The sequence below is a fragment of the Lethenteron reissneri genome, chromosome 57, assembly GCF_015708825.2.
Source record: "Lethenteron reissneri isolate LAM-NWPU_2019-01 chromosome 57, ASM1570882v1, whole genome shotgun sequence".
Classification (NCBI taxonomy): Eukaryota; Metazoa; Chordata; class Hyperoartia; order Petromyzontiformes; family Petromyzontidae; genus Lethenteron; species Lethenteron reissneri.
In genome coordinates this window covers 2819163-2834309 of record NC_083835.1, presented here as the reverse complement: position 1 = coordinate 2834309, position 15147 = coordinate 2819163, and the positions used below count along the sequence as shown (strand labels likewise).

The window sequence follows — 15147 nt, the reverse complement described above, 5'->3', positions numbered from 1 at the left end:
AACCAAGAAGACTAAAGGGCCCGTAACATCATTCGCAAGAGAGGAGGCCATTGCGTGCCGTGCGTCTGGGTTCAATTTTGACACCGTAAATTAACTGAATTGGGATTATTATACACAGCAATCATTACTGCCTGAGTTCAAGTCCCCCCAATGGCTAACGTCAGCGGCGAATTATATCTGACCTCTTCCTGTCACCAACCCGCATTGACCGGCGTGGTGAAGTATGGGTAACAACCTGACATCCCAGGTGAGGCCAAAATGATCGGCCAGGAAGAGCGAGTGGCACGCAATCGGTAGGTTGAGAGTTGGAATTCTGGTTGGATACAGGACTCACTCCCTGAGGAATGGGGCATTTCTCCCGCAGGCTCAGCACTGTAAGCAGATGACCACCCCCTCGACATTCATGAGAACAGGAAATCTCTCGTGACTCTTTGACTCAAGTGTTGTGTGCACGTGAAAAAAATTGAACAAAAGTATGACATTATAAATTAATCAGATACGTGGAGATTAAAAGATGACATGAAATGACAATCCGCTCACGGTAAACTTTGTTTTTTAAATAAACGGCTCAATTAAAATCTCTCTTGCAGGCAAACAGAAAGGGTACCGTGAAAGACGTTGATAGCTGGAGGCGAAGTGAAAACAGTGAAAAATCTACTTCATCAATTTCATATTCTTTAAGTAAAGATTACACACGTTTGCCTATCTCTTCGGGGAATGGCTCTCACCACAGTTAACTTGGCAACTTGCCCAGAAAGGATCAATAGGCCAAAGATAAACACAAGTAGATCGACATATGGCCTAGTGAGGAGCAGCACATTACAGGGACACTTAGCATTTTATGCACCTTCATTAATCAAAGGCAATGGAGAGAAAATCGATGCGCGTGGAGTTTCAACTGTTAACGACTTAAAATGGAAACATAACAGAAGGACAATGTCACATGATGGAAAGGTGTGATGGGAATATTGATGTGTGACCACATGAAAGCGGGACAGGTGGTGACACCATCGTCATCGCCGACGGATTTGTTTTCACCCAAAGTGCAAATTCTTTGTTGCGATAACTTTGTTGTTGTTGTTGTTTGTTTGTGCCCTTTCGTTATGACGCCAATTCTTAATTTTGTTTATTAATTTTTTTTGAGTGACACTTCGCATCGTCGGGTTCTGATTTGCTTGGTAGTGGCTCTTATGGGATTTGGTCCTGATACATAAAATTCATTTACAGCCTTATGGGATGCTATTGTCCAAACGATAATAATAATAAAAGTATGATGCAATTAGCATCAAATCGAAGTATTATTCTTAGTTTTTTTCGGTAAAGTCACGTAGGAAAAAAAATATAAATAATAATAAATAAAAATAAATAAATAAAGTGATTTTATTTAGCTATTTTCAATTATTACTATTTTGTCATTATATTTTTCTACCTACGTGACTTTACAAAAAAAAACCTAAGAGTATGAATCCTTGCAGTCACGAAAGCTTCAAATCCAGAACTAAGTATTATCATTAAGTCAATGCCTCACTTCAGGAGGTAATTCTTTGGAAGAATTTCCCGAACTATTCTTCCCGATTTTGAAGTGCAAGTTAAGACACTGTCAGTGGTGGCGTTGTGAGAAGTAGCCTACTAAACAGGGGGGGGGGGGAGGTGCCAGCAAATAGGTTCACAACGGAATGACGAAGACGGCTACTATGCACGTATGGCTCAGCAGGCAGAGCGAGCGGGAGTTAAAATCCTGGTTGAGGGTTAAACTCAGCGCGTCATCCCCCCGGGAGTGGGTCAGTTAAACAGTTACCACTTTTGTGGGGAAGTATAAAAAGTGGTTGTCCTATTAGACATGTATTATGTACGTATGCTGAACTTCTTTCGCACCGTACGCAGCCAGCCGAGGTAATCGGAGGAATGTTGAATCTCCACGACTGGTTCAAGGCTGGAAATAACGGATGAGCCCAGCTTCCATGCTCATTGGAGCAGAAACTCACTGTGACTCTTTACTTAAGTATGGTGCATTGCTTTACTTGACAAACATTTTATGATTATGATGCTGCTGCTGCTGCTGTCCCTGACGAGTCTAATGCTGCTGAGGAAGGTGACACAGCCGATGTTGATGGTGAAGTCTATGGGCTGGCGGCTATTAGACACAACGCCACCACATGTGCCTGACAGTAAGACGAACCGGGCTTCCATCTGTCACTCGAGTGCTTCTCTGTTTGTCGTCTATGTATCTATCCACGTCAAAGGTCGCAAACGGGTTTTGATTCCTTACCCGTACCCGGCCGCACCAGGGTCACAAACGGGTACCCGTACCCGGCCGGGAAGGGTACGGGTACCCGTACCCGTACACGATACCCGGCCGGGTACGGGTAGCCGGGTATCGGGTAGGGTACGGGTATCGGGTACCCGATTGCGACCTCTGATCCACGTCCTACAGAGGTTGTTCCCTCTGGGTTCTTTGGTTTTCTCCCACAGCTGGTATCCTCACATGTTGACGACGACGACGATGATGATGATAACGAGTGATGAAGACTTGCAGTGGCTGCAGGCTTACCCTCAGACGTATCAGAGGCCGGTCCGGCTGCTTGCTGTGTCCCGATCGCTCAGCTGCGGCTTGCTCAAGCATGTCTTCCACCTGTGGGTAAAAACCAATTTAACAAAAAATTAACCCGTAAAAACAAAGTTTTTCACTATAAATCCTTTATATGCGTGGCGGCTAGAGTCCTCTCGTCCTCTGGCTTGAGATGGCTGCCACCTATGGGTCAGATGATTGCCTGCCACCATTAAGCAATTGGTAATTAAATATAAAAAAAAATTCCTAAAAAGTGTAACATTTTGAAAAAAAAAATTCACGAAAATTAATTGTCACGCACAACGAGTCTGTGTGCAAAATCTCAGCTCGATTGGATCACGGGAAGTGGGTTAAAAAACGACCGAAAGATTTGCACGGTCGTAAGCGCGCAAGCAAGCAAGCAAGTGAACTTAATATAAAGGATTTAAAAAGTTAGGAAACACCGTGCACACGCGCGGATCATTTAACACTTTGCAACTCGCGGTTGGCTACGTACGGTGAGAAAGACGATCAACATACACACATACACCTTCACAAGAAGCATTTAATTAGCAACACACAAGCTGGTTGGGTAGCCGGTTCAGCAGTTCCACTGCTGGATTTCTTTTTCCGCCCGAGGACGACCGCTTGTGTTGCGATCGAAACGTCGTGATATTTTATTTTTATTTTGTTTTATTTTTCTACCTACGTGACTTTACAGAAAGAACCAAAGAGCATTAAAATAAAGTTTTAGCATATTTGCAACGAGTTATTTTAGTGCTGGTTTTCAGCAACAAGTTTTGGGCAACCCTGCGAAAAATTTGGCCACTTTTCAATCGGGTAATTTCCTGAATTGCAACACAACATTACATTAAAGTTCTGTTGATATTGGATCATCTTTACAAGAGTTGTTGTGTCACCCCACCCGCCCTTGTTACAGACCAACATAGAAAATGGTTAAATGCTTTAAATATATACATATAAATATGTATTTAAAACAACAGCCTCAAACAAAATAGATTGATAAATATACACAGTACATCTTACTACCTTTTCCCACAAATTTTTTTCTTGAGGTACCCGATTCATGCGATGAGACGAGAACGGTCCGCAGAAGCGGATATCACAGAGGTACCACCACCAGAGATCTCTTCAAATGACTTATGGCCAACAAGGCAGGGTCAGCACTTTCCCATCTGCTTCGCTTCACCAGTCAGATTAACGTTTGACGCATGACAAAGAAAATGTTTGAAAAATGTAACAATTTTCAGAGCGGGAATTTAGCCACATTAAATGCAGAACTAAACTTAATGTTTTTTTTACTATAATCACCGGTGAACCTGGCTGAGACCATGAACCCATTATAACAGTCTGGTTTAATCACAGATGCCTGCGTGGATTTGAACCCGGGGATCGATGCTTTCCGGTGACCTCGGCATTTAATATTCATGACATTTCATCTCCCTGACCTCCGCTCCCCAAGACGTCTAAAGCCCTCTGGAAATCAAAGCCACTGTTTACATTTCCAACGTCGAGTCAGCGTGCGTGTCACGTGACCACACATTTCGTTTAGCAAAAAAATACGTTTCACTCGCTTGTCCGGAGTTCAATTGGACTCGTATGCACAGTAAATAACGGACACGATAATACGCTACGTATACTACTTACAATTTTAAGGAACAGTTGTAAACAATACTGGAATGTGGGTTTTGGGAGTTGTGCTGGAGATAGAGCGCGTTGCTTGCAACCAAGTTAAGTTTCTGTAGTTAAGTTGCTTCAGTTAAAATGGACTGGTATGCACAGTAAAGGACTAAGGTGTGAATCAACAACATTTAAATAATAGTTTTAAACAATACCGTTTGGGTTTTGGCGGTTGTGCTTTATAGCGTGTTGCTTGGAACCAAGTTGCTGAAAAATCTCCAAGCACACAGAGAGAAATGTCCCGACGTCGCACCAAGCAACACGAGGTACGGAAACGCGTCAAAGAATCTGAAATAATGTCCACAGATTCATTCGAGGTACGGTAGTCCCTCAGTTAACGTTTTTAATCCCTTCCACAAAAACTGTTAACCGAAATAACTGTTCGTCGAATCACTGAGTCTGCAAGAGAGCTGTTTTCCAATGCCAAAAACAGAAAACGTAATAATGTAAGCAACGCCAGTTGAGGTCGAAACGCTCATAAACGAGCGTCGCTGATTGGCAGAGGACATGGCTCTGCCCTGTGTTCGAGCACACGGATTGGCCGATATTGTCGCCCGTGCGCATAACGTAAACGTGTCGTTAATAGGGGGTCATGTGGGAGGCGAAACGTTTCCAAAAAAAACGTTAACCGATGATGTCACTGTTAACCGAGGGACTACTGTGTACCCGCTGACATTCATGCATTGGGAGATAATTTTCAAATGAAGGCGTGTGGGATATGGTAATGGTACTGAATTGGCTTCACTGGGGAAACTCTGACCTTTTTTTTTTAAATCAATCACTCAACCAAAAATAACTTTTACAGAATGCTAATGCGGGACAAAGTGCTTTGCATGCTTTGTTGAACCACAATGGTATCTCGAGACGGAGGAAAAAAAAGCCAAAGTGGATCTTAATTAAATTCTAATGCTGTAGCCGCCACTTCATTTGTAATCGTTATGTACGACCAAACCTCAACACTTAGTGACCCGTAACGACTGACAAATAAGTTTTCGTCCGATTGAAAGCATCATTTAGAAGATTAGTATCATAACTTTCATACACTTGAGATTCACGAGTGGTTTAATTCGATGAGTGGCTTTAGAATACCGTTTCCATCTTCCAATTTGGACAAAACAAGGAGTACATTGCCCTGGGAGAAAAGTGAAACTTAAAATATAATCGATGCCTCGAGTTTTCCTGTAGCCTGAGCTCCCCACAGCCTGAACTCCCCTCCACTCCAACAATAACTCTATTGTTATATTGTCTACAGCCACAGACCCACCTACCTACCATCCACACATCAGGACGCCTGTCTTGGTTAGAAGCCTAAGTGTGCGTGCAAAGTTGAATCCTTAAAAGGACACATGCATTCGGCCATATGAATGTCGAAAATAACGTTCCTTTAGTGAGGAAAATATTACAGTTGTTTGCTTTCGATTACTTCGTTATTGAATACTGGTGGTAATAATTCAGGCCTACTTCTAAAGCCTGTTTTCCTGAATTGTTAGCTGGCATTAGAGTGGCCTGCTTGGTTAACTGCAATCTCCGGACTCTGCCTCTGACTGAGCCTGGCTAAGTGCCCATAGCCAAACTAGACGAATGCATCTCACACTCTATCCCACCAGAATTGAAAATATATGCACACATATAAAATGTCTGTGTATTTTATAGTCAATTCAGCAGTGGAAGATCACAAGCAGAGGAAAAATGCACGACATTTTACAGCAGCATATGTTTCAACAGCTCTGGATTTGATGTGTCCTCAATTGTCAAACGTGTAAATTATTTTATATTGCCACCGATCAAACAGATGATTAATAAGATATTTTAACATGTGCAGTATGCTGTTTTTTTACCTCTCGAAAATGATTGAATACGCTGTCGAAAATAGATATACTCTTTGTTTTTTTTGGTAAAGTCACGTAGGTAAAATATAAAATAAATTAAATCACGACGTTTCGGAGGCAACACAAGCTTCTGTCTTCAAGACGGAAGCATCCTAATGTCTTTCCGACAGCTCTGTTCTTCACCCGAGGACGGCTGCTTGTGTTGTGGCCGAAACGTCGTGAGAATTGTCTTACATTTTATTTGTATTATTTCCCTTCTACGTGACTTTACCGAAAGAACCAAGAATATGAATCCCTGCAGTCACGAAAGCTTCAAATCGAAATTTATATTGAATAAGTTGATGATATGCCGTCAAAAATCAAACATTTGGAAAGGAAATCCACGCTTCTATTCCTTAAAGGAACTTTATTGTCCCAACAGTTCTAAAAATTGCCCTTCTTCCATTCTCTTTGGCCTTCATCCACATCGGCAGTGCACGTGCAGCATAAAACTTGCAGGGAGAATATAGCAAAGTATTTGTTTGATTCACCTCTATGAAGATGAACCTTTTAATATGATGTGACAGAACGATCAACGCGGGGCGAAGCAGCTCATTATAACGATGGCATTAGGTTATTTAGCAATATAACTGAAATATAATATCATCATCACCGTCATCATCTGCCTTCACATCGAATTAGCTTAACGCATCTTTCATCTGTGTAGTAAGTTCGAGGAGACGATGTCGAAGTTGGGACACACTGTTTATTAACCCAGGGACAGGCACAATAGTTGAAGGGGTATCGGCCCCTTTCACCCGTACTATGGGAAACCCACCCTAGTACTAAGCCCTCTGTCCTGTTCCCCAGTCCTCCTCTGCTGGGCTACGGGAGGCTGACTGATCTGGCCCTGGCAAGCACAGATCTCGGCACCAGCTAACCAGCCTTGCCCTGATAAGGGCAGCGGTCTGGAAGCTTTTGGGCCGCGCCGCTGGCTTACCCGGCTCGGCCCTTATAAGGACGGCGAGACCGGGGAGTCCCAGGGCCTAATCTCCGAGTCTTGGATCTTCACTGGTCAGCTTCGTGTCGAACTGCTCGGAGCTCTTTGGGTCTCCACCTTTTATAGGGATCACCTCCGAGGGCTGGGGGCGTGGGCAATAACGGATGAGGACGTCGGTGTGACCACCCGTGTATGTGAGTGCCGACACCCCTGTGTTTGTTGTCCGCCGTTTCTCCCGTAATAATCCCTACATATGTAAAACGTCTCATTGCCGGGTAATTGGGAATTAGAAGAGCAGCTGTCCATATATATATAAAAAAAACCAAAGTGTTTATATTACAAGTGGTAGAAATTTCAGAACATGTTGCAGTGAGTTGCAGTGAGACCGATGCAATTATCATTTTAACACGTAGGCTTTTGCGAAAAATATCATCGCGTAAATATATAATGTGTCGTTAAAACCTGCCAGATTTGGCACGGTACAATAAATACAGAAATTAATATCTGGTACAAAAGATGTATTACCGAGCGATCAACAGAAGGTGTGTACAGGATTAACTGCGCGTGTGGTAAATGTTGTGTTGGGCAAACAGGACGAATGATCAGCACGAGACTAAAAGAACATCAGACAAATATTAAATTCTCCCAAATACAACTGTCAGCAGTAGCAGAGCACGCGTGTCAACAAGGACACTCAATTTATTTTGATAATGTTGAAGTTTTGTGCAAAACTATCTACTACTGGTCAAAACTAATTAGAGGATCTATCGAAATTGAAAGAACTCAAAATAACTTAACCGTTCGCCTTAGTGCTGCGTGAAGGCGAATCATCAAAAATACATTATTTAAATGCCTGCCTACAAAGGGCAGTGTACTTCAATACGGATTACCGTTTTAATAGACACAATAGACAGAAAGGACAAATTCAAAGGGCTCGCATAATGCATTGCCTCAGTAACCCCCCCCCCCACATTGTGCAAGAAAGCAGCTGTGTGGTGAACACATCTACGCCTCTATATAAGGAATGAAATAGGTGGACTTCTCCACAAATCTGTCTGTCACCTGATGAAGCTGGTTGTAAGTCCTGGTGAAACGTCGTACTCAGATTGCAAATGTTGTGGCTTGGCTCTCCAACACACCGGTGTGCTGTACTAGTATACTGCACTATACACTGCACTATACCCTACACTATACACTACACTACTATACACTACACTATACACTAGTACACTACACTATACACTACACTGTACACTACACTAGTACACTACACAATACACTACACTATACACTAGTGCTGTATTAGTATACTACACTATACACTGCACTATACACTACACTAGTACACTAGTGCTGTACGAGTGACGAATTGGCCACGTTCTGTTTACGTGACAACCCTTACTAGTTGGCCGTGTCGGGTGGTGGGCGGGTTTTAACGACACATTTATATATTTACACGATCTAACCCAAAAACCTCGATTATGGGTAATGATCATTATTCCACTGGTTTATCCAGGAGAAATCTCACGGGGAGAGGGCAGGTGCAGTGTGTTCACCATTACTCAGCGGCAGCTGCGTATGACGTGCCACGTCATTTCAAGTTTATTTTGATTGACCAGGCAAGCACTCCGAGAGACCCAAAGTGTCTCATTTGCAAGAGTGACGCAGGACACCAAAAGAACAAAAGAAAAAAAGAAAACAAATTACGCGTAGAGCACTGAAACAAAATATATTACTGCGAGTCGCCCGAAAACAAATGGTCCGTGTTGAAGATGTATGTGGGAAAATGTGAGTAACGGACACATTTTTTTTATACGTCTTACCATTATTGAAACGTACGAAGAAAATGTTGACTGCTGTGAATGGTTGACAACGCTGACGTGGACAAAGTGGTTAAAATGAATCGCTAGGAGCGGATAAAAAGTGTCCATCGACATCACGGTTGTCGTCTTCGCGTGTTTCAGACATTTTTTTATTCTTACTTTGCGCAGTTGCTAAGCCTGGAGGTTAGTGCGCAAACTAATGAGCCACTGTATTTGGAATTCGCAATTCGATTCCAGCATTCGGTCACCCATTAGGCTGCCGCAAGGAATTACAAAATGCACCATCTGTGCAGGAATGATCATCTTTAGATTCTCAGACATAATTTGCAGGAGCATGCCAATGACAGAGGGAAAAAAAACGCCACACTAAAATTCTTGCCTTTACGTTATAATATATGAGTAAATGTCCCCGTCTACATTTAGTTACTTGGGTCAGCCTTGTCAACGTACAGACAAATATATCTCAATTCAGGAAGCACAGAATATTGAAAAACATATTCAAAGATAAATAAAACATACGGAAAAAATAATGATTTGGTGAAACTGCAATGGCAGTGCACAAATAACAACTCAACACATCTGTCAATAGCACTGCCTTATAAATAAATTATATATAAAATGCAACGTTTCAGGCAATGGCCCTTTTTCATTGCAAATAAAGAAGAGCAATACTTTTCTCTCCCTTTCATTGGCTATGAAGGAGGGTAATTTACCGACATTCCGCGTGTTATATGCTTTTTCCTTTGAAGGCCACAGTGTTACAGACGAATGTGCTAAGACTTTTAGGAAAGGAAAGTGGTCTTGGGGCAGTACGCGTCGCTGGAAGGGACTCTGGAGAAGAATAATAACGGAGCGGCAGCCAAAGGATGGAATGTGTCGAAGACTACGTCCACCAAGGAGATGGGAGTGGTGAGGTGCTGAATGGATTGCTACATCACAGGATGTTGAGAGGTGGCAGTCAATTGGGGAGGCCTTCATCCAACAGTGAACTGATCATGGCTAATGATGACGATGATAGCAAATACAGCAGACCCTCGATTTTCCGCGTTAATGACGGGGAGGGCGGCCGTGGATAATTAAAAATCGCGAATCCCAAAATATCAATTTTCCGCGGATCACTATGTGATAACACTTTCCCGTTCCCGCGAAAAAATGCCTGCCCAGTAAGTGGATAACAGAGCCACGCCAATGAAAACCAATCAAACTCCGCCCACTGTTGTAAAGATATGCAACTCCTGTACTGTAGAGGCGATCATGTGGATTTCGGATTAACCGGAGCAACATATTTGTTCGGTTTAAGCGCGTGACTTGTAAGCGAGTGAAGCCAAACTGGCGTGGTTTGGCCACGTCAGTGTCCTTCACTAATTTTCAGCGAGTGGAGGACGCTTTCGCAATTAAGACATCGCCAGTGTGAGGGCTGCCACACCGCTCGCAAGGGGGTCTTTTCGCATGTGTATTTTTCGGGGGGGGGGGTGCACTTCAGGGGTCCGCACTAAAGACCACCAGGGGGCCGCGAGTGGCCCGCTGGGCCTTGCAACACTGGGCCAAGTGGTGCGGAGGAGAGAAGCGTCGTACAGAATTTTTAACGGGGAGATTGCAGGAAGGAGAGAGGAAGAGCCACGATGAGACAGAAGGAAAAAAAGATTTTAAAAAAATTGGTAAAATAAATACATTTTCAATGCACACAATTTTATTTGCACTCAAATGTAGAGATTAATTACTTTGGCCCCAGAATTAATCAAATTTGATGTTCTGAATAAAAGTGGGTGGTTTCCTTTCGCTATGTTCTATTTGTATTATGCAAGCCACCCACTTTTATTCAGAACATCAGATTTGATTAATTCTGGGGTCAAAATAATTAATTTCTACGTTTGAGTGCAAATAAAAGTGTGTGCATTAAACAAGTAGTTTGTTTCTATTTTTGTATTGTTTTAAATTTAATTTTCAACGGCTATTTCAAAATGAAAGGAAGTTAATTTGTTGGCAACATGCACATTTTGTAAAAGTTTAAATCATTTAAATTGGCAACTTAGTTGGTAAGAGTGGAGATAGTAGTAGCATTTGTGTTAAAATACTTTTGTTATATATGATAAGACGTAACTTTATTTTTACATTTTAGTCTCATAGTCATTTACTTAATTCTAGATTTGAAGCTTTCGTGACTGCAAGGATTCATATTCTTAGGTTTTTTTTTGGTAATTTGCAAACAGTAAGGTTATGTCATGTTGAAGTTCAACAAAGCAATCAAATGACTTTGCGTCTCTCTAGCTATGCATATGCAAATAGAATAGCGGATTTACAGGGGAGAACATGCAAATGCCAAATATCCAGGCGGCAGAGTTAGGATCGCACCCACGACCTCCTGTATAAAAGGCGAGGCAATTAACATCTCGGCACCGCGAGGTGTTAACTGTTAAGAACAGCAACACCATAACCCTCAACGCCGCCGATGAACAAATCACGCCGAATTGAAATGCGGCCGATCTGGTCGGACCTCGAAAGCCAAGCAGCTCTGAGCCTGGACAGTGCCTGGAAGGGGTGTCCACCCTACACAAACAGGTTGTCATAGGGCTGCAGGAGCCATGTTGTGTTCATATACAGTTGTACTAAACATCTATGCTGCCCGCGACCATTTGTGATTTAAAATAGGGGGCGGAATTGATTAGCATTAATTACGTAAAGTTACAAATGTTAAGAGGAACAGGACCGGCGGGACCTGGACCGTTTTTGTTTAATGAAATCTTGAATTGTCGTGCGAGACGAGTCAGTGTAGAACATTTCAGCTCGTTCGGCTTCGTAGATCCGAGGATATTAGGCGTCAAAGATTTTAAAGAATATAAACAGACAACGGGGCATGTTCAATAAAAGTGTACAACAAAAAAAAGGGGTCTTGCCAGTGGCTGGGGTGATGCCAATGGGCAAGGCGGGAGGGAAGAGGGGCATTGTGGGGGACGTTTCACAGACCTAAGTAGCAGAGGTCGCAACCGGGTACCCGATACCCGTACCCTACCCGATACCCGGCTACCCGTACCCGGCCGGGTACGGGTACCCGTTTGCGACCCTGGTGCGGCCGGGTACGGGTACGGGTACGGGTAGACCGTGAGTCACTGGTGAGTAACTGTTTGTCACTCATTTCCCAACGTCTTGTCTCTTCTCACAATTCAAGTTCCTAGAATCAACCCACCCGCGCCTGCAACATGGCTTCATCCCAGAGGTCGCAATCAGGTACCCGATACCCGTACCCTACCCGTACCCGGCCAGGTACGGGTAGGGTACGGGTACGGCCGGGTACGGGTACCCGTTTGCGACCCTGGTGCGGCCGGGTACGGGTAAGAAATGAAAACCCGTTTGCGACCTCTGCTAAGTGGAGGAGAGAGACCTTGAAGTGCAACGCGATCGCAACGTTGGGCGTAATGAGAAGGGATATTTGGCAATGGGAAGTATGGGTAAGGAGGATTCCAAAGGCCCCTTTTTTTTTCCCCACTTACGACAGTTTGGAGCCCCCGTGGAGAACCAGGTGCACTCATGGATTGTGCGTGCCCAAGAAGAGAATCCCGTCAACTCAATCAATTAACTCGATTAACTGCGGGGCCGTTCGACTCGGCACTCAATCAATTAACGACGGGCACAGCTAACTGACCCAGGATGACCAGAGGCATGAAGAAGCAAAGTAACAAATGTCAAATCCTCTAGCCAATTAAATCTCATCAACACGGAGTGTGACGTATTCATACCTGTCAACCGCTTATCAGTGCCTACCTTATTACAGACAAATTGAGACCTTATTGGGCACCCAATGACCTTATAATTCTCAACATTCATCCTACAAAGTACCATCACAAGGGAGAAACACAAAAAATAATGTTGTACTCAATTTCCCTGTACAAGAATACGGATAAATCATATGGAGTTGACAGGTATGTGTATTGCAAATAAATGTATTAAAGTCCCGCTGCTGTCTGGATAAAGGTCACAGCATGAGGCAAGTAGATTTGGCTGTGGCGCCCAATGCATTAGCCCTCCGAAAACAACTCTTTGAAAAAAATGATACACTTTGTTATTTATATTTTCTACAAAGACACAAATTATTTTTTTGCAGTTACGATGTCCGTTGTTTTTAGCGATGAGAAGAAACCCATGCAGAAGAGAGGAGAGAAAATTATGAAAAAAAAGAATAGGTTTTAACCCTTTCTGGCAATAAAATAGGCGTTAAGATGTTCAAACAAGGAAACAAGTCCGCATTAACCACACGTGTGTGTGGTGAACATACACACAAACAGGTTCAGATAATACATGTGTAGTGACATAAGAAGGGAGGGGCTGCTGTAGGCTCTGGGTTCCCAGGTGGGTCCAGACGCGTAAGCCTCTGGGCGCCAGGCACTGGGTTCCCAGGGGGTCCAGACGCTTTTAAGCCTTTGGGCGCCAGGCGTTGGGTTCCCAGGCGCTTAAGCCTTTTTGGCGCCGCCAACGGGGAGGGGGCTGTGTGTGCTCTGTGGGATGTCTGGTGGCGCACACGGCCCCACCCCTCGTTGGATCAGGCATAAAAGGAGAGCTCCCTGGACAATCGGGGCCCAGTTGTAACTCAAGACCCAAGACCCACGACCAGCCATCTGAAGACCCTGGGATGCTGTGAGAGCCAGCGCTGGGACTCTGGAACTCCCGACTCTACGACCTTGTGAGGGCGAGCGTAGCCAGAGTAGAGTATCTAAAGTATCTAGGCTGTGTAGCTAGGCTGTGTACCTAGGCTGTAACAGAGTATCAGGACTGTTGGAGTGTTGTATTGTAATAAAGAAGTTACATCTACAAGTGTCTCCGGAACCCGTTACACATGCATTGTCCGTTTCATTGGCAAAAAGGATCAAACCTATGAGACCTCCTTTACTAGTGGCAAAATATAGTAATAGGTGTTTACCCTTTCAACTGGTACAAAAACTGACACCTTTATACAAGGGATCATGTTTGCAATAACCACAACACAAGCAGTCAAAATGCAAACAAAAATAAACAACTCTGATAATGATATGCACTGTCCTTGAAGTTGATTGGTCCACACCCGAGACAGCTTTTAGGCTCTAAGAAAAGCCGTCTCGGGCGTGGACCAATCAACTTCAAGGACAGTGCATATCATTATCATTATCAGAGTTGTTTCTTTTTGTTTGCATTTTTAAATCCTTTATATTAAGTTCACTTGCTTGCTTGCTTGCGCGCTTACGACCGTGCAAATCTTTCGGTCATTTTTTAACCCACTTCCCGTGATCCAATCGAGCTGACATTTTGCACACAGACTCGTTGTGCGTGACAATTTATTTTCGTGAAAAAAAAAATTCCTAAATTTTCCACTTTTTAGGAAAAAAAAAATGTCATATTTAATTTAAAATACCAATGTGATAAAAATAAAACTCTTACTCAAGAAAAACAGAAATGAATAATAAAATAAAACCGATGCCACGCATATAAAGGATTTATAGTGAAAAACTTTGTTTTTACGGGTTAATTTTTTACTGCTTGTGTTGTGGTTATTGCAAACATGACCCCTTGTATAAAGGTGTCAGTTTTTGTACCAGTTGAAAGGGTAAAAACATATTACTACTTTAGGATAAAATCTATTCTCATTTTTCATACTTTGATACTGGCAAAAAGGTCCCATGTTAAGAAGAAAATGTCCCGGGGCAAGGTTACGTAAGGTAAGCAGACAGACTCCCATCAGCAATTAGCACACAACGGAGGCTACGGTTGGCATGGGAAACCAGATTTACCTTCTCAGAACAGTAGTTTTCAATCATCTGAGTGACCTTGGGGTGAGAAGGGTTGATGGTTGTGTCCTGCAGAACCACATCCTGAATGTAAAACTGCCGAACGGTCTGCAGCGGGATCTTTTGAAGGTTCATGCGCTTCCCGTGCACGTGAAGGATGCCCACGTGCCTTTAAAAGACGCAACAGCATCATTCGCACCTCCGATTAGCGCGGTCGGCTACGTGCGGTGCAAAAGAAGTTCAACATACATAGACTCACAGGCACCCCATAGACTCACACAGAGACCCATAGACTCGCACAGAGACCCATAGACTCGCACAGAGACCCATAGACTCGCACAGAGACCCATAGCCTCACACAGAGACCCATAGACTCGCACAGAGACCCATAGACTCACACAGAGACCCATAGACTCACACAGAGACCCATAGACTCACAGGCACCCCATAGACTCACACAGAGACCCATAGACTCACACAGAGACCCATAGACTCGCACAGAGACCCATAGACT

General features: G+C 43.5%; 1 protein-coding gene across 1 annotated transcript in view; it reads right to left on the bottom strand.

Annotated features, from left to right (window-relative positions):
- LOC133357204 (double-strand break repair protein MRE11-like) overlaps positions 1–15147 on the bottom strand; it is a 74943-nt gene that overhangs the window by 23988 nt on the left and 35808 nt on the right. The window contains 2 exon segments of the mRNA XM_061575034.1: positions 2552–2632; positions 14637–14802. Coding sequence (XP_061431018.1) covers positions 2552–2632; positions 14637–14802 — 247 coding nt within the window.